Here is a 23,674-nt window from a genome sequence, read left to right as displayed (position 1 = left end):
CTAGTCTCCTTTCCATAACCTTGTTACTAATGATTAAAGGTAAGAGTGAGATGAAGTCTCTAAAAACTAGAGGAATGCATTGTTCCTGCCTGTACTATCTGAGGAGTACTCGCTGCAAGAATCAGTCCTAAAGTGGCTCCAGTTGACCACCCAACCCTAGGCCCCCCACTGTGCCCTCAGACATCCTGTCTCAGCTCTGGGGCTGACAGGAAGTGAAACTCAATTGTCTGCATAGCAGACCTGCCTGGGACCCAGCCCTGAACCCCGGATGTGCCACCTCCCCCCCACACCCAGGAGGAAGAGGAGACCGAAGAGGCTGGGGAGAACAAGGCTGTTGTTTTTTCCTTTCCCTTTGTTCGTTGCGGTTTCTTTCTTTCTGATTTTTATGATGTGGTTGATTAAAGAAATGAGCACCTGGAACTGTAGGCATTAGAAGCCTCCTCCTTAGATGTTTCTTGGCCTTTCTTCCTCTCACCCCCACCAGTAAGTTACTGGGGTATGATGGAGCACAGATCTTGAAGAAGACTCAAGCCCAGAGTATAATTGATTCCATCTTATTCCTTATTAGAGGGGTCATCTCATGCCCCACTTTGAAGTCTCAAAAAATGTCTTAAAAGGAGTATCTTTAACTTCATGTAGGAACATAGCTGAGCATGACAGAGTGAAAAACACACTTTGTACATAGGGTTGTAGCACTACAAATGTTATTTGCGAGGAAAGCTGAGTTCCTGGAGGATTAATATCATACCAGGATTTCTAGGTGAGGGGCACAGGGGCATAAAACTGATTGCAAGAGGGGCTGGGGGAGCCTGTTCTTACATCATTCAGGATGGCTTACACACATACCCATACTCTTTGGTGCAGTCCCTAAGCTGGGCTATCTATGTCTTTGGCTGTCCTGCAAAACAAAGTACAGGATCTGATGCATAATAATCCTTCAAAAGTGCTTATGATTCCATGACTAAGGAGATCGGGGAGACGAAGGATAGAGTGGCAGGGTTCTTGTCTTTTTAAGATTAGAGGGGGAGACAGAAGCAGAGAGACAGGGTATCTCCACTCCCTACCTCAGATCTCCGGTTCAGATGCAACAATAATACTCCAAACTCTATTATTCAGCAGCTATATTTCTGATAAAAATGGAGGGTTCTCTTCCAAGTCTCAAAAGTCAAGAGCTGCTTAGATCCCTGTTTCCACTAGAGGGCCTCATGTATTCATTCCTTCTCCTCTCCAACCCCCACCAAAAATATGTATATATTACACGTGTGTATATGTGTACTTATACGCACAACATACACACAACACCCAAATGCACCTTTCCTATCAGAGCTCCCCCCTCCCCACTCTCCACCACCAGGTGTAAAAAGGAAGATTCCAGGAACTCAAGCCTTTGTTACTGTGTCCTATTTCAATGAAGGGTAGGAGGGGGTTAGACGGGGGTTGGGGCGGGGCCAGGGAGCTGGATGCCTGGGTCCTCAGTTCCTACCAGTGAGTCCCTAGGCCTCTGTCTTTCTCCCCTTCTCTACCAGCCTCACCACCATCCATGCTGCCCCAAGAGCCTTAACTCGGAGCAGATTCCAGACAGGAGAAACTGAAAGGATCTCCTTTCATCCCGACTTTTGACCAGGGCCTCCACACCACCTGCCAAGGCCAGCAGGTAAAGTGAGAGGGTTAGGGCACAAAGAAAGGGTGGACACAGAGGGAAATGCTCTTTGCACCTGAACCTTGATCCCAGAATTAAGGGAAGAATCTGAGTCTTGAGAGGAGTTGTTCTTAGCCTGGGGAAAACAAATCTGAGGCATCTGGGGTTTGGGTTTAACGGAGGCGAGAAAACTGGAGGCAAAAGTGGGCAGATTCTCTCAAACTGTGTCAAGCAGTGTGGAGCCCATGGTGGCAGGGAAGTGTTTGGTCATAGGATGTGCACTTTGGCACTCTGGCCTTGCTGCTGAGGCATCTCCTGAGTATAAATTCAATCCATGGTGGACGGAAAGGACTTGGGAAGGGAAGTCCCCTGATGGCAGCATTTAGGAGAGGGTGAGACCCTGACTGGGTGGGCAACTGCCAAGCTGTCTCATCAGCGGGCTCCCCTTCCCCTTCCCACCTATCTTCGTCTCCCAGGGTTGGGATTCGGGGAGAGGCTGTAAGTTATTGGAAAGACAGAAACAGAGCTGTTACCGGGACGGGAAGATGAGCAGCGATGGAATGTGGAGAAAGTGGCACAGACCAGAGCCCTGGAGATCTGGGGATCGGGGGAGGAGGGAATCGGGTCTGGTGAACTAGAAGTTCCCCGAGTTGGGGGCGCTAGGCGCCGGCTGGCGGGCGGACTGGCCGGGGTGGGGGGCGGGCAGCTGTGTCGTCAGGAGCGGGGCGGCCCCGCAGCGGCCGCGCCTGCCTGGCCCGTCCCCTCCAGCCCAGCTCAAGCTCCAGCTCCCGCGCCGGCGCTCCAGCTCCGACCGCGCGCCCTCCGCATGCAAGGTAGAGATCCGCGAGCCCCGCGCCGCCTCCCACCCTCCCGCACCCGAGAGGGTCGGGGCGGAGGCCGCGGGAGGGGACGCCCCACGGGCTGGGGTAGGGCTGCTGGGCCGAGAAGGAGGAAGCGTGACAGCTGGAGTGGGTAGCTAGAAAGGTTTGCGCTAGGAGCCGGGGGCAGCAGGAGGGTTGGCCCAGAACCCCATAGGCAGCGTTTTCCCCAGACCTTGCCCTCCATCTCTCCGATCCCTGATCACTCGGACGGATGCTGAAGCTGGCTCCTAGGGACCCGAGTCGGAGGAAAGTCAGCTTTGGAACCTCCAGAGCGCTGCACGGGTGGAGAAGGGTACTTGTTTGGCCTCCTGGTGCCCAACTTCCCACCCCTCTCCTTTCTACACTTATCAGCGGGAAGTTTCTGAAACAACCTGGGACTGAATCCCACTTTTCACCTTTAAATTGGGAAAATGAGGTTTACGGAGGAAGGCATGCAAACATTACCAGGCATCTTCCCAACCTCCTAACCATATGAGCCCACATCCCCCAACCATGCCAACATTGTAACTTCCTCCTGTACTACACAGCAACACTCCCCCCACACACAAACACAAATAGCACCCCCTTAATCAGACAACACTACCATCTGCGATGTTTGTGGCAGCTTAACAAATTTTAAGGCTTCAAGCCAAATGATTCCCTCTCAGGCAGGGGCCACTGATAGCAAGTATGGGCAGGAAAGAAGGGACCCTCCCTCAATCCTCAGAAAGAGGAGGAGGATGCAAGTCCTGGAATGGCTAAGGGATTCAGAAGTCCAGGTAATCTGTTCTGGGCGGTCAAAGAGGAGTGCCTGCCCCTTGGGATTCCTTGCTGATCAGCCTGAGTGTTCTGGGGACATAGCTGATTCTTGGGTAGTGGTAAACCTACATGACTTGGAATGTGAGCCGTGAGTGTTGAAGTGAAAAAGAAACTTTAAATGTTAGCACATGCTTTGGAAATCATATTTATCTCTCAGTTACCAGCAATTTTAGTACTTAATGTTTAAAATAAGATCTAGAAGAAGACCAGAGACACTAAGATTTAATGGAATGGAGGATGGAATGTCTAGAGTCTGGGTGTGACCCTGAGAGAGTGGTTCTCTCTCTGGGCCTCAGTTTTCTCCTCTGTAAGATAAGAGGGTTGGTGCCTCCCAGCTTGGAGGATGTTCGAGGGTTCTCTGCCTGCATGTCAACTTCTTACTTTCTCACCCCAAGTTAGTAGGGGCAGGCAGGGAAACCAGAGGAGGGAAGGGAAGAGTGAGTCACACAAATAGCTGGCAGGCGGGCAGCAGACCCCACCCTCCCAGCCCTAGCATTCGCCTGGACTAGCCCAGGTTATAGCTTCAGGGTTGGGATGGAGCAGGACGAAACGTCTCAGCCCAGGGGTGTCGTTGGACTCTGATCGTCTAGTTTCTATAGCCACCTCCTTACCCTCCCTGAGACAAAGTGCAGGATCTTGAGATTACATGTCTGTGCCTGAGACATGGCACAAGTGGGAAGCCGTACAACTAGGCTTCACCGCTGCTGGGAGTCCCTTGGAATTTATGCCATCCTGGGTCCAAGGCATCATTTTTCCTAATCTTCAGATATATTTCTCTAGGTACCACCCTTGTATAATAACAACAAGCTAATGTTTATTGAGCTCTTTCTCTGTGCCATGCAGTTTGCTAAGTATATTGCATGTTTTACCTTATTTAATCTCCACGTGGTGACTGATTTCTCCAGGTACCCATTTTACGGATAAGAAAATAGATTCAGGGAGATGAAATAACTCATCCAAGAGCTTGAATTCTAATCCATGCCTGTCTAATTCAAAAATCCATTCTCTTAACTTCTACTATATACTACATTTAAGACCTGGAGGGTTTGAAAAGACAGGCAAGAGAGTATTGTGCCTTTCCTGTTTGCCCCTTGCTTGCTTACTCGGTCATTTTCTCTCTCAGATTCCATTTCCTAGAACCTTGGAGCCATCTAAGAATCCCCAGGGGTAATCAGAGGCTAATTAAGCCATACAGGTCCCATTAACCATAAGACAATTATGTATTCATTAGATCTGTTGGCAGAAGTTAGATTATAGTCATTGGAAGGGCCAGATGGGTGGAGTCCTTTCTTCAGAATATTAGTGTCTCAGAACCTGCTTCTAAGTGTTCCCAGAGAGTGTCCAGAATAGGAATGCTATACGTGGAGGTATGTGGCAGAGATGTCTCAAAGGCAGAGGCTGCAGACAAGGTTCTTGCGTCATCAGAAAAGAAGTTTTAGTGGGCCCTAACCGCCTCCTTAAACCTGCCCCAACAACCCTAAATAAGTGGGCAGAAGTGAGACAGAAGGTTAGGGCCTTGGGTTGAGTACCACAGTAAGTGGCTTTTAAGCATCATTCATCATTTAACAAATATTTATTTAGCACCTACTATATGTGCTCCAGCAGAGAAGGCAATGGCACCCCACTCCAGTACTCTTGCCTGTAAAGTCCCATGGACAGAGGAGCCTGGTAGGCTACAGTCCATGGGGTCGCTAAGAGTCGGACACGACTGAGCAACTTCACCTTCACTTTTCACTTTAATGCACTGGAGAAGGAAATGGCAACCCACTCCAGTATTCTTGCCTGGAGAATCCCAGGGATGGCGGAGCCTGGTGGGCTGCCGTCTATGAGGTTGCACAGAGTCGGACACAACTGAAACGACTTAGCAGCAGCAGCAGCAGCATATGTGCTCCAGGCTTCCCAGTGGCTCAGTGGTAAAGAATCCGCTTGCAATGCAGGAGACCTGAGTTCAATCCCTGGATCGGGAAGATCCCCTGGAGGAGGAAATGGCAACCCACTCCAGTATTTTTGCCTGGGAAATCCCATGGACAGAGGAGCCTGGAGGGCTACAGTTCATGGGGTTGCAAAGAGTCAGACACGACTGAGCAACTAAACCACCACACCACCCCCACCACCATATGTGCTCCACATTTTCTCATATTCCCTTCTCTGTCCAGATGGATACTCTAGCATCCCATTTATCATCTTTGGATTAATAGTCCCCAAATATGACTCCCTAACTTGATACAACTATCTGTACAACTGTTACGGAACACTTAAAACATTATGGGGATTAGGTATTGAGGACAGAGTGGTGAACAAGTCTGATAAGCTCCTGCCCTGTGAAACTTACATTTTGGTAGGAGATGACAAACAGTAAACAAAGAAGCGAATAAATTGGCAAGATAATTTCCAGTTGTGATAAGTTCTGTGAAGGAAACAAAGGAGGTTGCTATGTAAAGGAGGGGGCCTCCCTTAGGACAGAATGATCTGGAAAGGTCTCTCGGAGGAGCTGACATTTCAGCATAGGCAAGAAGTCATCTCTGCCAAGAGCAGGGAAGGGTGTTCCAGGCAGACAGAACAGTAAGTCTCATGGCCCTGAGCAGGGAAGAACTTCGTGTGCTTGAGGAACAGAAAGGAGGGCAGTGAGACTAGAGAGCAGTGTGTGAAGGGGAGAGTGGAACAAAAGGACAGAGAGGTTGGGGGGCAGGGGGAGGTAAGGGGGGAGTGCACCTCACAGTTCTTGGGTTGCAGCCTTGGCGCCTCCACTTGTCACCTGCCATGGGAAGTCCCAACCTCTTTGAGCTCCAGTTTTTTTCATCTATAGAATGGCTATATCAATGATTTCTTATCTCACAGAGTTTGATTTTACTTCTTAATACAGTAATAACTACCATTCCTTGTAGACCTTCTATACAGGCCAGGTGTTATACTAGGTACTTTTCACACATTCTTTTTTTCTTTTCTTTTCTCATACATTGTTTGACTTAATCCTTGCAACTATGAAAGATAGACATCATTCTCCCTATTTTATAGATATAACTTGCCCAAGTCACACGATGGTATCAGAGCTAAGAATGGAATCCCCATATGACTAACCCCAGTTCTGTCTGACTCCAGAGTGGTGCTGTACTATGCTAATGTAATTTATTATTGTTACTGCTGTTATTGAAACTTCAAGGCAAATTGCCCCCTGTAGCTTGGCCCCTGGGTCAGCAATGGTCAACATGAGCCACAGGATGGCTCCTCCTTGGTTCCTTAGTCTCACAGCTGAATGCTGGGGCTCCCTAAACACTGCCAACGTAGAAGGGTGGAAAGAAAGCTCCCGCACTCAGCACAACCGTCCTGGAGCTGATGCTCAGCGCCTTCTTCCCCTACCTCCTCCCACTTGTCTCCTGCCTGGGGCCCGCCCTTCCCCAGTGGAGCTCCGCAGGACGCAGACAGGCGGGGCCTGGGCTGGGGACCTGGCTAGAGCTGGTTCTGTGGCGCGCGCGTCAGACGCGCTAGAGATCGTTGCGGGGCGTGGGTGGCTCTGGGAGTGGTGGCTGAGCGGGGCTGGGGACCAGGGCTGTAGGCGGAGCCAGATGGGGTCGTGGCCCGGGAGGCTTGCGGCCATCTCAGTGAGAACCACCGCAGGGCCGGGACTGCGGGATCCGGAAAGGGAGATGAGACTGAGCCCAGGGACCTCCGAAAATGAGATTGCGGAGATTGGGGGTGGAGGGAGAAAAGGTAGAAAAGCGGCCGAAGGACACACCCACAGAGACACTGTAGCCTAGGAAAGCGGGGGTGGGGGCGGGGAGGTGAGGGTGGTCAAGAGATGAATCAAGACCGACTGGGGGAGAAATCAGAGAGCTGGAGAAGGATCCAGAAATGTTGGAGATGGAGTCAAGGATGAGTCAGAGAAACAGACACAGAGAACAGACACTGTCAGGAAGAGATAGAGACACAAAGGAGAGTAACACAGGGAAAGGAAGATACTTGGGAAGGGACTCAGAGACAGAGAAAGAAGAGGAACAATAGTAGGAGTGGAAAATGAATGGAGTAGACAGAAGTAAAGAGGCGCAGAGAGTTGGTCAGTCCTGCCACATGCTCTTGTCATCTTCTAGAACTACTCTTGGAAGCAAAGTTCCAAGGCCCAGAAGTACTACAACCAAGCTGCCTTTGTGTTCATCCTTAAGAAAAAAAGAAAGATGGCCAAGGAGAGGGGCCTAATAAGCCCCAGTGATTTTGCCCAGCTGCAAAAATACATGGAATGTGAGTCTTTCCTCTCAGTCATTCAGTCCTGGAGACCTTACCCTTAGACAATCCCTCCTCCTCATTCCCCCCAGCTCCTCCTCTTTTCCCTAGTGGCCTTGAGACTAGATGCTCTTGAGATATGCCTGACTGGGAGAAGGAGGGGAGGCAAATGGGGAGACACCCGGGGTCTTAGCTTTCTACCCACCTTCTCTGAATCTTAACTGCCTACTTCAAATCTCAGAGAAGAGAAGTAAAGAGGGCAACCACTTTGGAGGATCTGAAAGGTTTTTCTCTCTGTATTTCTCTGTTTTTTCTTGGAATTGCTTTTTTCATCTCACTGAAGTCTTCTTTCCTGTTGCATGTCTGGGGGGTGACGGGCAGAGGGTAGGGAAATCTGAACCAGAATAATGCTATCTTCCCTCTCTTCACTCCCTAGACTCCACCAAAAAGGTCAGTGATGTCCTGAAGCTCTTTGAGGATGGTGAAATGGCTGAATATCTCCAAGGAGATGTGAGTGGCCACTGGGAAATCGTCTCCTTCACCAACTCCTCCCACCTTTGTTTTTGCTACTCAATTGAGATGCCCAACTTCCAGGGATTATTCTGGCCCCAACCCTTGCTATCCTCTCTCCAGATTCCCCCAGCACCCATGGTTACTGCAGCTGTTGCTTTAGGACAAAACAAGAGATTCTGTGAACTCAGGACTTAGCCCAATAAACCACACTCCTGCCTTGGATGCCTCTCAACTCTGCATTTATTGTAATGTCCCCACCACTCCCAATGCAGTGCCCAACTCCCATCCCACAGATCTCCCTGGGGTAATGCTTGCTCTCATCATAGGCCATTGGATACGAGGGGTTCCAGCAATTCCTGAAAATCTACCTGGAAGTGGATAATGTTCCAGATCACCTAAGCCAGGCACTGTTTCAGTCCTTCCAGACTGGCTACTACATAGAAGACACTGTAAGAGAAGGTATGGTCACATGTAGGTGGAACTGGGCTGGGCCTCCAGCCCAGAAGAAAAGTCAAATTACGTGGGAGTTTTGGAAGTGAGAGTTCAATTGAGTCATATCTTGGGGGCAAGGTGGTGGGAGGGAGAGGGTAGCCAGGCTGGTCTAGGAGCCAGAGGGAGAAAAGTGAAAGGTGAAAGGGGAGAGTTGGAACAAACAAAGGGAAAGAGAAGAGCCATGTGGAGGGAGCCCTACCCTCAGATCTGCTGCACTTTTTGTGACCAGATGTGGTGTGTCTCAGTGATGTCTCCTGCTACTTTTCTCTTCTGGAGGGTGGCCGGCCGGAAGACAAGCTAGAGTGTGAGTTGCCATTCTGGACTGGGAGAGGGGAGGAAAGGTGAAGGGAAAGAGGGTACTCCCTAGCCAGACAAAGGTGGGGTCAGAGAATGGGCCCCATTTCCTTTGTTTCTCCAGACTCCTTACACCTAACACCATCCACCAGAGTCACCCTAGTTCCCATGTCTTGTATATTTTCATGCGGGTGGCCTAGGATGTTCTTGGGATTTGGGAGGTGTGTACTGTTTCCCCTCCCTTTTTGTCTCCTGTCTCAGTCCCAGCCCTAAGTCCTGGGTTCTTCATCCAGTCTCTCCTTATCTCTTTGTTTCCCCTGTATTCTGTTATGAATTCTTTGGATATCCCTCACAAACTGACCCCTGCCCCCTAAAACACCCCACAGTCACCTTCAAGCTGTACGACACGGACAGAAATGGGATCCTGGACAGCTCAGTGAGTTGGGGGACCTGTATGCTGGGCAAGGGAGTATGTGTCTGTTTGTCTGTGCCTTCCTGTCCCAACTCTTCCAGGACCTTAAGAAGAAGAGGAAGCTAGAGGGAGAAGCTGAGTCCTCCAGGACTAAATTTGGGAGTAGGTCCCAAGCTCTTGGGGTTTCCGTGATGGCTCAGCGGTAAAGAATCTGCCTGCCAGTGCAGGAGACTCAGGTCCGATCCCTGGATCAAGAAGAACTCCTGGAGAAGGAAATGGCAACCCACTCCAGTATTCTTATGTGGAGAATTCCATGGATGGAGGAGCCTTGTGGGCTATAGTCCATGGGGTCGCAAAAAGTCGGGCATGACTTAGCGACTAAACAACCACAACCCAAGCTCTTGACCCCTAAAAGCGGATGCTGGAGACATGATTTGGGGACTCCCTTGCAAACATAAACGCATAGGCTCTCATTTACTTGGCAGAGGCATTTGAGAATGAGAAGGGGTCTGCGGGTGGAACCTTGATCTCTAGAGGAGAGTTTGGACAGTGGTAGTGAGGCGGGATATGGCTGTGTCTCTTACCCTCTTGGCCCCCAGGAAGTGGACAGAATCATCATACAGATGATGCGAATGGCTGAATACCTGGATTGGGATGTGTCTGAGCTGAGGCCGGTAAGGCAATTATTCCAGCATGTCCCTTCTTATAACTCCTTCTTAGTCAGTACTTTATTTGTCCTCCCCCATTTCTGACAGGCAGCTTGGTTGCCCTCAGCTAGGATGGCTAGGCTGAGTGTCCTAGGGGGCAGTAGAAGTGAGGGGTTACTCACCCCAGAAGTCTACCTCCCTGCCTTCTCTGATCAGATTCTTCAAGAGATGATGAAAGAAATTGATTATGATGGCAGTGGCTCTGTGTCCCTAGCTGAGTGGCTCCGGGCTGGGGCCACCACCGTGCCATTGCTCGTGCTGCTGGGCCTGGAGATGGTGAGTAGGAGAGATTTGTGAGGATGGGTAAAACAGTTGTCTTGGGTTGTACTTGCCAGGGTTGGCTTTCTAAGGGCTTAGACATTCCCCAGTGTCTGCTGTGCCCTCCCAGACCCTGAAGGACAATGGTCAGCACATGTGGAGACCCAAGAGATTCCCCCGACCAGTCTACTGCAACCTGTGCGAGTCGAGCATTGGTCTTGGCAAACAGGGGCTGAGCTGTAACCGTGAGTGATGGGGCCTAGGAGTGTGGGAACAGAAGGGCAGCCCAGCTATCTGTGGGAACACTGTGCTCTGAACTCCGAGAGACCTGGGTTTGAATCCTGGGCTCTGCCAGTGACTGGTTATGTGACCTTGGGAAAGCCACATAACATCTTTTTTATCAGCTTTTAACTTTGTATTGGGGTATAGCCAATTAACAATGTTGTGGTAGTTTCAGGTGAACAGCAAAGGGACTCAGCCATACATATACGTGTATCCATTCTTCCCCCAACCCCCCTCCCATCCAGGCTGGCACATAACATTGAGCAGAGTTCCATGTGCCATACTATAGGTCCTTGTTGGTTATCCATTTTGAATATAGCAGTGTGTACATGTCCTTCTCAAACTCTCTAACTATCCCTTCCCCCCAGCAACCTTAAGTTCATGTTTTCAGTCTGTGAGTTTCTTTCTGTTTGTAAGTTCATTTGTATCATTTCTTTTTAGATTCCACATATAAGGAATATCATACGATATTTCTCCTTCTCTGTCTGACTTACTTCACTCAGTATGACATTCCCTAGGTCCATCCATGTTGCTGCAAATGGCATTATTTCATTCTTTTTAATGACTGAGTAATATTCCATTGTATATACATACCACATCTTCTTTATCCAGTCCTTTATCAATGGACATTTAAGTTGCGTCCAGATCTAGCCACATAACATCTTTAAGTCTTAGTTTCTTCAACTGAAAATGAGGTAATATGAGCATTAAATAAGTGGATGCCAGAAAAGTACTTCATTCAGTGCATGTACCTACTATTAAGTCTGCAATAAAAATTCGCTATTATTTTTGGTGGTTTTATATCTGGGCATCCTTTTACATCATCCAGCTCAGTTTCTGACACATGAATGGAGTGGGGTTGAGCATTTGGTAGCAATTGCTCTTTCAGGGGGAAGAGTGAGCAAAAGACCCAGGTCTTGGAGGTGAGTCCAAGTCCATGCCACCCCAAACTTTAATTCTGTGCCACACCCTCACAGCAAGGGTTTAGACGTCAGCTGCAATGAGTGATGCTGCCTGGCCCCCAGGTAAGGAGGAAATAGGGGATGGGGGCAACAGCTAAGGTGCTGACCTTTCTCCCTCTGGCCCAGTCTGTAAATACATCGTTCATGACCAGTGTGCCATGAAGGCCCTGCCCTGTGAAGTCAGCACCTATGCCAAGTCTCGGAAGGACATTGGTGTGAGTGACCCCACGCCCACTCAGTCACCACCCGCATCCTGGCCCTGGGTCTTGGCCCGTTGCTGCCCTGAGACCTTCCTGAGTTCCTGCCTCAGACCCTCTCAGACAAGAGATTGCCTTTCTCCCCAAGGTCCAATCACACGTGTGGGTGCGAGGAGGCTGTGAATCTGGACGGTGTGACCGCTGTCAGAAAAAGATCCGGATCTACCACAGTCTGGTTGGGCTGCATTGTGTGTGGTGCCACCTAGAGGTATGTTTGGGAGCTATCACCCTGGCCTTGCTCCGGGACCCTCGATGAGCGGCCCTTTCCACCCCACAACCCACCACCACCCACCCGCCTCCTCCAGCACGTCTCCCTAACAGCCTTGGTTGTACTAGACTGCAAGTTGACAGGTGATGGGGTTCCCTTCACAATCTCTCCGTGCCTGCCTTGTCTTTCAGATCCATGATGACTGCCTTGCAGCCGTGGGCCATGAGTGTGACTGTGGGCTGCTCCGAGATCACATCCTGCCTCCATCTTCCATCTATCCCAGCGTCCTGGTGAGACTCTTGGGCAGCACTTGGGAAGGGAGCAGGAGAGCTTCCCCACTTCAAACACGCACACATACAATGTCACTTAGAGCAGAGAGCCTATATTTCTAGGATTCAAGTCAGACTCTCATCTGTTTATGGAGTCACACAATCCAGTTTTCCTTCCCTCTGCCTCCTTCCCTTCCTAGGCCTCTGGACAGGACCGTAAAACTAGCAAAATAAGCCAGAAGACCATGGATGATTTAAGTTTGAGCACTTCTGAGGCTCTGCGGGTACAGGGCTGAGAGGGCTTCATGGTGGGGACTTCATGGGAGGAAACCTGGGTGTTGGAGCCTGCTCCCTGGGAGGGGAGGAGAAAGCCTCCTGAGGGGAAGCCAGCCCTCTGCCCCTGTCTCTAGGGTCCATCTTCACTCTGACAAAATCCTGCTTTCCTTATCCTTGTTTTCTTCCCTCAATGCAGATTGATCCTGTTTCTAACACCCACCCACTTCTGGTCTTTGTGAACCCCAAGAGTGGCGGGAAGCAAGGGGAGAGGTGAGAAGAGATAGAATAGGCTTTGTGAAATCGAGGGGGAAGACCAGTAGAGGTTGGGAATCTGTAGGTATGGAGGGATATACCTTAAGGACATTAAGAGTGTGGAGTATAGGGACTTCCTTGGAGGTCCAGTGGTTAAGACTCTGAGCTTCCACTGCGGGGGGCAGGGATCCCATCACTTGTTGGGGAACTAAGGTTCTGCATGCCACGCAAAAAAAGTGGAGTACAGAATGTCCATCCCCTCCATGAGCTTTCCTTTTTCCCCATACAGGGTGCTTTGGAAATTCCAGTATCTACTGAACCCTCGACAGGTGTTCAACCTCCTAAAGGATGGTCCTGAGCCAGGGTGAGGATAGATTAGGAGCTGTATCACAGGCTTGTGTGTGTCTGCCTGTCTGTGTACGTTGGAAGAGAGCAGGAAAGAGTGCATGTTGGGAGGGAAGGGCCAGGGGAGCCCAGAAAACCAGACTTCACAATGCTGCTTTTGCTGGGTATCCCCTACCCTGAATTCTCTGACTCATCTTTGCTCTGCTCTCAATGGATGGAGATAACTGTTTCTCTCTCTTCACCGAGGAGTGGCTATAAGGTTGTACTTTTTCTCTAGCCTTAAAAGAAACAAGTCTTTTGACAAAGGGAAAGGGCATTATAAGGAATGAGAGACAGTAAGTAGTTACTCTGCCTGTCCAAGAATTGGGTAGCCTGAGTCCTGATAATTCTTCCTCATTTTCCCTTTCACCTTTTGTCTCAGACTCAGATTCTTCAGAGATGTTCCTGATTACAGGATTTTGGTGTGCGGCGGAGATGGCACAGTAGGCTGGATTCTAGAGTCCATTGGTCAGTGAAGGGAGAGGCTTCAGGCTGGGCCCAGGGGCAGTGGCCCTCCAGAGCTAACTCTCCATCCATCTCCTCACCTGCCTCCCCAGACAAAGCCAACTTGCCTTTTGTGCCTCCTGTCGCTGTGTTGCCCCTGGGCACTGGAAATGATCTGGCTCGTTGCCTAAGGTGGGGAGGAGGTAAGTGGTTAGAAATTGTTTGGTGGCTCAGCTAGTAAAGAGTCCGCTTGCAATGCAGGAGACCCCGGTTCGATTCCTGGGTCAGGAAGATCCCCTGGAGAAGGGATAGGCTACCCACTGCAGTAATCATTGGCTTCCCTGGTGGCTCAGACAGTAAAGAATCCACCTGCAATGAGGGAGACTTGGGTTCGATCCCTGGGTAGGGAAGATCCCCTGGAGGAGGGTATGGCAACCCACTCCAGTATTCTTGCCTGGGGAATCCCCATGGACAGAGGAGCCTGGTGGGCTACAGTCCATGGGGTCACAAAGAGTTGGACATGACTGAGTGGCTAAGCACAGGGGAGTGGGGGAGTTGGGTGGGAAGGGGAAGGCACATAGAGAAGGCGTTTAGGGGACTTCCCTGGTGGTCCAGTGATTCAGACTCCAAGCTTCCACTGTAAGGGCTGCAGGTTCAATCCCTGGTTAGGAAACTAAGATCCCGCATGACATGTGGAGCAGCCAAAAATTTTTTTTTTTCTTAATTAAAAATAGGCATTTAGGCATCTGGTGAAGAAAAAGTGTTGGTGGAGAAGAGAGGCACAGATAAGTGGGTCCCAAAGTACATTTTGTCTCAAAGGAAGAGAGCTCTGGAAGAAACCAAGGACCTGAAGGGTCAAGGGTGACGGTCCTCTTCCCTATAAACTTGAAAATACTCTTTTGTTTCTCCCAGGTCTTAGAGCTCAGAATCAAAGAAAATGTGGGTGGAGAAGACAATGTGGGAATAAGAAAGAGCTATGTAAGAGCTATGTATAAGAGCTAAGCCAGATACTGAGTGATGAAGCTAGCAGGGAACTTGGCCATGGCTCATTCATTTATTCAGCCGGTTACAGTTGGCCCTTGAACAGCATGATCTTGAACTGTGCCGATCCACTTACTGAGGATACTTTTTGGTAGTAAGTGTTACAGGATTACACAGTCCATGGTTGGTTGTATCCACAGGTGCAGAGGAACTGGATTCAAAGGGCTGACTATAAATTATACTCAGATTAACCCCTATGTTATTCAAAGGTCAACTATAATCAGAAATTATTCATTCATCATAGTTTTTTTCCCAAGTCTATTGCAACATTCCCCTAAGGGCTCTCCCATTTCCAGTCTTTTTTTATCCCTTCAAAGAGAAGATTTGAGGAATGGTATTGCCAGATAAAGAGGTCAGTGTGGGGGAAGGTTGAAATTGTCTTGGAATGAGGAAGTTGTCTTGGAGTTGAAGCTCTTGGATTCAGAGTCCAGCTTGGAGATCTCACAGGAGATTATGGAATGGGAGCTTGCTAAGGAGAGAGAAAGGTATTCTAGGTGAAAGAAGTTGTGTAAGACCAGCAGAGCCACCAAATAACATGGTGGTGCATTTTGGAAAGTGTGAGTCATTCATTGTGACTGGGACTAGGATGCACAGTGGGCTGTGGGAAGAGGGAGGGCTGACCGAAGCAGGGTTCAGATAACGGAGGATCATGAGTGCTGTGGAGTTTCTAACTTCATCCTGCCAGATTGAAAGCTGACAGCCCACAGACATGATTCGTACTGTTTCATACTAGTATGTTTGCCTTGTAAAGTTTTAAATTTTTTTGACCTTGGCTATATCTAAAAATGGATCATGTATTCTTCAATTCACCATAATCCTCTCAGTTCCCTGCTACTCATTCACTTTACCTTTCTAGCTTCTGAGGCATTTGAATGTGCAATCCCTGAACCATGGGGAACTCTGGAACTCATGAAATATATATATATATGTATATATTTATATTACTTTTTATCAGTTAGTTCAGTCACTCAGTTGTGTCTGACTCTGGGACCCCATGGACTGCAGCACACCAGGCTTCCCTGTCCATCACCAACTCCTGAAGTTTGCTCAAACTCATGTCCATCGAGTCAGTGATGCCATCCAACCATCTCATCCTCTGTCGTCCCCTTCTCCTCAAAGTAATACATAATATTACTTTGTATATAATAAAAAAATTTTTTTTGGCTGCATTGGGTTTTCGTTGCTTTTGCAAGAGCTTTCTCTAGTTTCAGCGAGCAGGGGCCACTCTTCATCATGGTGCTCAGGCTTCTCATTGTGGTGGCTTCTCTTGTTGCAGAGCACAGGCCCTAGGCATGTAGGCTTCCATGGTTGTGGGTCACAGGCTCAGTAGTTGGAGCACATGGGCTCAATAGTTATGGCACATGGACTTAGTTGCTCAGCAGCATGTGGAATCTTTCTGGACCAGGGTTCAAACCCGTGTCTCCTGAATTGGCAGGAGAATTATTATCCACTACGCCACCAGGGAAGTCCAGAATTATTCTTCATATAAAATATTGTTCCAGAAAGTAGAAATATCTCTGTATATAGTAATTTGAATCTTGTATGTAAACATGTGACCATTTTTGGAGGGGTATTCTTAAATTCTCAACATCTGACTTTGTTTCTTTTTTCATTATAGTTACTGTTTTTTCAAACATTTATTTATTTTGTTTGGCTGCGTCGGGTCTTTTTTTGGCTGTTCTGGGTCTTCACTGCTGCTTGGGCTTTTCTTTAGTTGCGCCAAGCAGGGGTTACTCTCTAGTTGTGGTACGAAGGCTTCTCATTGCAAGGCTTCTCTTGTTGTGGAGCATGGGCTCTAGGTGCCGGCTCAATAGTTGTGGTACATGGGTTTAATTGCCCTGAGGCATGAGAATCTTCCCAAACCTGTGTTCCCTGCATTGGAAAGCAGATTCTTAACCATCAAACCACCTGGGAAATTCCTGACTTTGGTTTCATTACAGTGTTAGACTCTTTGAAATCATGAACTTTGAATCTTCACTCTTTTTTTTCTAAAGAAACACACAGTTATTTTATTTATTAGTTACTTATTTGGCTGTACCCAGTCTTAGTTGTAGCATGCAGGATCTTTAGTTGCAGCATACAAACCCTTCGTTGTGGCATGTGGGATCTAGATCCCTGACCAGGCATTGAACCCAGGCCTCTGGCATTGGGAGCTCAGAGTCTTAGCCTCTGGACCACCAGGGATGTCCTTTCACTTTGTGCTTTGCAAATGAGATTCTCATAGCAGTTTCTGCTAATTCCATCTGAACCATGAAAATAATTATTTGAATACAGCACTAAAGAAAATTTGTGTTGATATTGAAAAAAATCCTAAGATTCAAAGAGGGATTGATGAAAGGAATACTGCTATGGGAGCTCTGTGGAGGATGGATTGGAGGCAGGAAGCAATACCTCAGTTGCAGTAGTCTAGTTGATTCCTCAGAGTGTAAAGAATGTGCCTGCAATGCAGGAGACATAGGAGATGCAGATTCGATCCTTGGGTTCGGAACAGCCCCTGGAGGCGGAAACAACCCACTCCAGTATTCTTGCCTGAAAAATGATATGGACAGAGGAGCCTGGTGAGCTACAGTCCAAAGGCAGCATGACCAGTGGAGTCATGAGGTAGAAGCCACAGTACTTGATAACTAATAGACTGTGGAGGACGAGGTGAAGACAAGTCTAAGACATTTTCTAGGTTTGTGAACTGAGCAGATAGGGGTACTATTTATTAAGACAGGGAATTTAGAAGGAGGACCAGTTTAAGGAAGAAAGATAGATTCTGTTTTGGATATATTGAGTTGTGGTATCAGTGGAGCCCCCAGATGGAGATGTGTTACAACTTGACGTTAGGAATTTAGGAGAGAAGTCAGGGCTGAAGATGCGTGTTTGAGAGACATGTGCTCCAAAGAGATAATTGATGTCCTCAGAGATGAGTTACCCAGGGAAAAAGATAAGAAGAGAAAGTAGATAAGGACAGCCAGATCCTGGTAAACATTCTATTTAAAGGTTGAACAGAAGAAGATGAATTATTAAAGGAGTCTGTATTAGTGTCCTATTGCTGCTGTAACAAATCACCATGGTGCCTTAAATCAACACAGATTTATTATCTTAACAGTTCTGGAGGGCATAAATCCAAAATCATTTCCACTGAGCTAAAATCTTGGCAGGGGTGAAAACATACTCAGAGACTTAGAGAACAAACTTATGGTAACCGGGGGGAAAAGTTGGGGGAAGGGATAGTTAAGGAGTTTGGAATCAACATGGACACACTGCTATATTTAAAATGGATAACCAACAATGACCTTCTGAATAGCACAGGGAACTGCTCACTGCTATGTGGTAGCCTGGATGGAAGGGAAGTTTGGGGGAGAATGGATACATGTATGTATATGGCTGAAACTATCACAATATTCTTAATTGGCTATACTCCAATATAATACAGGGCTGTATTTTTTTCTAGAGGCCCTAGGGGAGAATCCCTCGTCTTGCCTTTTCCAGTTACTAGAGGCTGCCTGCATTCTCTGGCTCATGGCCCACCTTCCAACCAGCAGTGTTATTCCAAGCTCTGCTTCCATGACTCTTCTCTCTTGTAGCCTTCTTTCACTTATTATGAGCCCTGTGATTACACAGGGCCCAGCCAGATAATCCAGGATGATCTCCTCACCTTAAAGTCCTTAGTTTAATCTTCTCTGCAAAGTCTCTTTTGCCATTTATTCACCAGTTTTGTAGATTAGGTTGTGGACTTCCCTGAAGGGCCATTGTTTTGCTTACCACAGAGACTAAGAAAAAACAGAACGGGTCCTCTGTAATTTGGTGGTATTTTAGAGGCTAAGTGAGGAGTTTCATGAATTAAAATGAGAACTAAAAGATATACTGTTGGTTTTGGCAGGAATCACTGGCAGTCTTTGCCAGAAGAGTTTCACAGGGTGATATTCAGAAAGGCAAATTATAGTGGGTTGAACCATTGATGAAATGTGAGGAAGTGAAGATATTTTTTTAATCTTTTTTTTTCCTGATTACAAAAATAATATGTACACGTGGTAAAATAATAATAATAATAATAATAATAATAATAATAATTCAGGACTTGCCCAGTGGTTCAGTGGTTAACACTCCATTCTTCCACTGCAAGAGGCACAGGTTCAATCCCTCGTTAGAGAAGTTCCATGTCTTGGCACAGCGTGGCCAAAAAAACAAAATTAAACATCTCAGATATTCTTGCCAAGAAAATGAAAGTTCCCTGGAATCTACTTCCTGAAGTTTTGGAGTCCGTTCCTCCATGTTTTTCTCTCTGGACACATACTAATGTGTATTTAAGCAATAAGATCATTTTATTGATGTTTTTCTTTTATATTTTAAATAAACGGTTCATCTTAGTTGTCATATTTCAATATGGTCAGGTTTGCCTCACTTTTTTTCACTACTGAGCAGCATTCCATTGTGTGAATATGTCATAATTCATTTAAGTAGCCCCCGTCCCTGCCTTTTTTTTTTTTTTTGGCCATACCATGAGGCTTGCAGGATTATAGTTCCCCAACCAGAGACTGAACCTGAGCCTTGGCAGTAAAAGTGTCGAGTCCCAACCACTGGACCACCAGGGAACTTCCTAACTAGTCTCATATTGATAGACATTTGGGTAGCATTCAATTTTTTAATCACATACCATGCTACAATCTATCTCTGTACACAGCTGTGAGAATTTCTCTAGGAGAGATTTCTAAAAGTGGAATTGCTGGCTCAAAGAATATAAACATTTTACTGGTTATTTTATCTTTTAAAAATTATACAAATATTGCATCAGTACATTTTCACTGAGAAACATTTTAAAAAGTAAAATATGTGAGTCTTCACATAAAAGTTTCCTCTTCCCTACCCCCTCACCAAATTCCACATTCCTCCCTGGAGATAACCACTCTTTGCTATTTGCACTCATTTTTCTGTTTACACAAACACACAGAGCTTTTAAACAAACAAATGGGATCACACATTGTCCTGGCACTTCTTTTTTCTTCGAATATGTCTTGGAGAACTTTCCAACTTATTTCCTAGAGATTTGATTCAGATTATAATAGCTGCACATTATTTCATGGCATGGATTTGCATAATTTATATAGCTTTCCCCTCATAATGGATATTTAGATTGTTTTCTTTTCTTTTTTTTTTTTTTGCTGTTTTAGAGAGTGAGTACCTCAGCAAAACTCCTTGTACATCCATCTCTATACATTTGTGTTTCTGGAGGAGAAATTCCTAAAAGTGGAATTGCTGTGTCAGAGAATATGTTTTGATAACATTTCAATAAAAGTTGCCAAATTATTTTCCAGAAATGAAATACCAATTTATGCTCCAGCTAACAGCAAATGAAAGTGCCAGTTTATTCATAATCCCATTAACACTTGGTTTTCTCAGCCTTTTTATAATTTGTCAATCTGATAGGCAACAAAAAGTTAACTACTTTACAATTTTAATTTACAGTTCTTTTAGTTATTAGTAATACTAAGCATCTGTAATAGGCATATTGGCCATGCGTATTTTTTCTTCTGTGATTGGCTTGAGTTGTTTGCCATTTTCCTATTGACTTTTTGAATATAGTGTTTTGTAAGCACTTTTCAAATGTTGGATAAGTTAGTCTGTTATATGTGCTACAGGTACTTTTTCCCAGTTTGTCTTTTTTTAAAGGTGTATGTTTATTTTATGGCAATTTTGAAAATTCCAAATATATTTGCTTTACTTTTGTTTGATTTCAGAAATTAATTTAATTTTAATATGATTGTATTTATTTGTCTCCTTATTTGTCTCTAAGTTTTGTACTATGTTTTTTAAATTTTTTATTTTGTAAAATAAAAGTTATATTTTTATAAAAATATTTATAAAATAAAAAATTTTATATATTTTATGGCATACAGCTGATTAACAATGTTGTGATAGTTTCAGATGGACAGCAGAGGGACTCAGCCATACATATACATGTAGCCATTCTCCCCCTGCCCATCTAGGCTGTACTATTCTTTTGAAAGGCTTTTTCCACTCAAAGATGATAAAACATTCACTCATGTTTTCTGCTAGTACAAATTTTGCTTACATTTAAATTCTTTGACCCATCTTGAATTTATTTTAGTATCAGGGGTTGTTACTTCTACATCCAGCACCATTTACTAAATAATCTCTCTTTTTCCATTTCTTTGAAATGTCATCATATACTAAATTCCTACATATACTTGAGTCTATTTCTGGGGCACTCTGTTCTTTACTATTGAACTTTTTATTCTATTCACTGTGCCAGTATCAGCCTCTTTTGATACTGTTGCTTTATACTGTGTTCTCTCTGGGAGAAGAGAAAGCATCAGAGAAAGAGATCATTCCCATTCATCACTCATCTTTTTCAGCGCTTTTCATTTTCCTGGCAATTTTCTTTACTCTTCCAGATGAGCTTTGGCATTATTGTTAGATGTGCACACACATTGGAAACTTTCACCCTCCATGACAGTGACAGTGTAGAGAAAAGGGTCAGGAAGTGTCTGACCTTAAGACTGATTCATGGAAGCCGTGACTGAGCACCTTGCCCTTTTGTGTTTAGGGCTGGTAGGGTGTGCAGCACAAGAGCATAGCATCCCTGAGAGTTTGTGGAGCTGGGAGCTTAGAGGAGGTCCCTCCTCTGGGACCCAGGGCTTAGTGCTAACCTGTTTTCTCCCCCATCCTTAGGGTATGAGGGACAGAATCTGGGGAAGATCCTCAAGGATTTAGAGACGAGTAAGGTGGTACATATGGATCGATGGTCTGTGGAGGTGATACCCCAACAAACTGAAGAAAAGAGTGACCCAGTCCCCTTTCAAATCATCAATAACTACTTCTCCATCGGTGTGGTCAGTGGAGTGGGGCGTGGGCAGGGGAGGGAGTGGGGGTCAAGCAGGGAAAGGCTAGAAGAGGGCAGAAAAGGAAAGTAGAGGGTAAGGGAGTCATGACACAGGGAAATGAGGAGTTGGGGATAGTGGTGTGAATTGCAAGAAGAGAATGTGGAATGTATCACTCCCAAACTGGAGAGTGAAAGAGAGGGTTCTGTGCTGAGAAAGGAGGCAGCCTCTGATCTCACTTGCCCTGAACTCCCCAGGATGCCTCTATTGCTCACCGATTCCACATCATGCGAGAGAAATATCCTGAGAAGTTCAACAGCAGGTGAGGGAAGGGAGAGTGTGGGCATACACAGTGGCAGGGACCAGCTTTGGCCAAGTTTGACTCCGTGCTTCGATGGGCAGTGACACTTCTAGGAATCCCCTTGACCAAGCGTCCCTGTTCCCACTGGGACAGCAGTTGGGGGGTTGATGCTCTTCCCTGTTACTTAATCCACCTCTGCCAGCACTGTATAACTTGTCCCATCCCTCCTGGGCCTGATGTTGGGGCCAACACAGAATGAAGAACAAGCTATGGTACTTCGAATTTGCCACTTCTGAATCCATCTTCTCAACATGCAAAAAGCTGGAGGAATCTTTGACAGTTGAGGTGGGTGTGTTGAGAGCCAACCCCACATCCTTTTCAGCTTCTTGTATCTTATTAATAATTTCACCCTCCACAGGAGCCCTCAGGAACTTCCCATATTCTTGAACCTATACTTTGACCTCTCAGCTCTCTAATCCTGATTTCCCAAGTTCTCAAGAAACATCAGTCCCTCATTCTCTCCACCCCTTGCAAACCTCCACATCCTAGCCTTCCCTGTGTGTTAACCTGGTGGAGGGAACGGGCACGGCCATGGTGATGCCATGAAGCAAGGATCTGTGCTCTCCCCGTCTCAGATCTGTGGGAAACCACTGGATCTGAGCAACCTGTCCCTAGAAGGCATTGCAGTGCTGAACATCCCAAGCACACATGGTGGCTCCAATCTCTGGGGTGACACCAAGAGACCACATGGCGATATCTATGGGATCAACCAGGCCTTAGGTGCTACTGCCAAAGTCATCACCGACCCTGATATCCTGAAGACCTGTGTACCAGGTAAGAGGAGCAGCCTTGGGAGCTGAGTTGGGGGTGGGTGGGGGGTACTAAGGGCAAGTATGACTCTCTGGTGGCACTCTGCTTCTACAAAACCTATCTCCCTACTTCCTACCTCGCAGACCTAAGTGACAAGCGGCTAGAAGTAGTGGGGCTGGAGGGTGCAATTGAGATAGGCCAGATATATACCAAGCTCAAGAATGCTGGACATCGGCTGGCCAAGTGCTCTGAGATCACCTTCCAGTAAGAAAAACTCCAGCTGGGGGCTCTGAGGGAAGGAGTGGGGCCAGGAAAGCAGACAGGTCATGGGAATGGTGGGGAGGGTCTGTCCCAGATCTTCCTTGGTAACAAAGGGGCTCAAAGCCAACCTGGGAACAGAGTTGTGGTACTCAGCTGGCGAAGAGGTTGCCACCAATTTGTCTTGACCTTACACAGCACCACAAAAACTCTCCCCATGCAAATTGATGGAGAACCCTGGATGCAGACACCTTGTACAGTGAGTATTGCCTATGCCTGCCAGAAACTGAACCCCCGGGCTCTATGGATCCTAAATTTCCATTCCATGGATTCTTTACTTCCTTCTGAGGCCTGAAGTTCTCTTGTTCACCTTCGTCCTAAATCCTGATTTCTCAGCCCCTGGCCTTCCAACTGTGGCCTCTCTAGGACCCTGGACAGATATTCCCCCAAGTCTCTGGTGCTCTAGCCCCAAGACACCAGGTCCTGCCTCTGAATGTCCCTCCTTCCTTTCCAGATCAAGATCACTCACAGGAACCAGATGCCCATGCTTGTGGGCCCACCCCCTCGCTCCTCCAATTTCTTTGGCTTCTTGTGCTGACGGGGACATCTCAGCCTCCAAGCCAGCTGTGAACCTCCTTGTCCCTGGACTGTCCTCCCCAGGCTCTGTAAATTGCTGCCACACCCTCCTGCTAGCTCAGGGGGTGTCCCTTCACCCTCACAGTATTTATTATCCTGCACCACCTCCACTACTCCCCATGCATATGTTTGCGCGCACGCACACACACACACACACACATCACAAATAATACATTGAAAGTGCCTCATCTGAATAAAATGAATTTTTTTCCCCCTGGGATATCTGTTAAGTAAGTGGTACACCTCCTTCCTTTATAC

General features: G+C 46.9%; 1 protein-coding gene across 31 annotated transcripts; it reads left to right on the top strand.

Annotated features, from left to right (window-relative positions):
* The first annotated feature begins 1,278 nt into the window (after positions 1–1,278).
* Positions 1,279–23,646, top strand: DGKA (diacylglycerol kinase alpha). 31 transcript variants are annotated; one of them, XM_081595138.1, is made up of 25 exons: positions 1,279–1,415; positions 1,527–1,654; positions 7,404–7,551; positions 7,970–8,043; positions 8,373–8,505; positions 8,768–8,842; positions 9,219–9,268; positions 9,844–9,918; positions 10,108–10,227; positions 10,340–10,454; positions 11,580–11,668; positions 11,799–11,918; positions 12,110–12,208; positions 12,388–12,471; positions 12,660–12,733; positions 13,005–13,079; positions 13,482–13,567; positions 13,657–13,746; positions 21,263–21,423; positions 21,669–21,733; positions 21,967–22,057; positions 22,348–22,546; positions 22,666–22,786; positions 22,979–23,039; positions 23,295–23,646. In XM_081595138.1, exons 3-25 carry the CDS (start codon positions 7,488–7,490, stop codon positions 23,376–23,378), a joined length of 2,205 nt encoding a protein of 734 aa, XP_081451264.1. In that variant the 5' UTR covers positions 1,279–1,415; positions 1,527–1,654; positions 7,404–7,487; the 3' UTR covers positions 23,379–23,646. The 31 variants fall into 31 exon arrangements, 26 of the variants coding, with proteins under 26 accessions (XP_081451264.1, XP_081451263.1, XP_081451271.1 ...); XM_081595137.1 differs by having other exon boundaries at positions 1,498–1,654; XM_081595145.1 differs by lacking the exon at positions 1,279–1,415 and adding an exon at positions 8,167–8,291 and having other exon boundaries at positions 1,467–1,654.
* The last annotated feature ends 28 nt before the right edge of the window (positions 23,647–23,674 follow it).

The sequence above is a fragment of the Giraffa tippelskirchi genome, chromosome 4, assembly GCF_054371585.1.
Source record: "Giraffa tippelskirchi isolate mGirTip1 chromosome 4, T2T-mGirTip1v1.2.pri, whole genome shotgun sequence".
Lineage (NCBI taxonomy): Eukaryota > Metazoa > Chordata > Mammalia > Artiodactyla > Giraffidae > Giraffa > Giraffa tippelskirchi.
This window is presented reverse-complemented; position numbering and strand designations above follow the sequence as displayed.

Bases quoted from the DNA above. Each gene is read 5' to 3' on its own strand.
- DGKA (XM_081595124.1), top strand. From the start codon at position 6,991: ATGAGATTGCGGAGATTGGGGGTGGAGGGAGAAAAG. The intron at 9,919-10,107 runs GTAAGGCAATTA...TTCTCTGATCAG, and splicing joins ATGTGTCTGAGCTGAGGCCG to ATTCTTCAAGAGATGATGAA. The intron at 12,472-12,659 runs GTACAGGGCTGA...CCCTCAATGCAG, and splicing joins GCACTTCTGAGGCTCTGCGG to ATTGATCCTGTTTCTAACAC.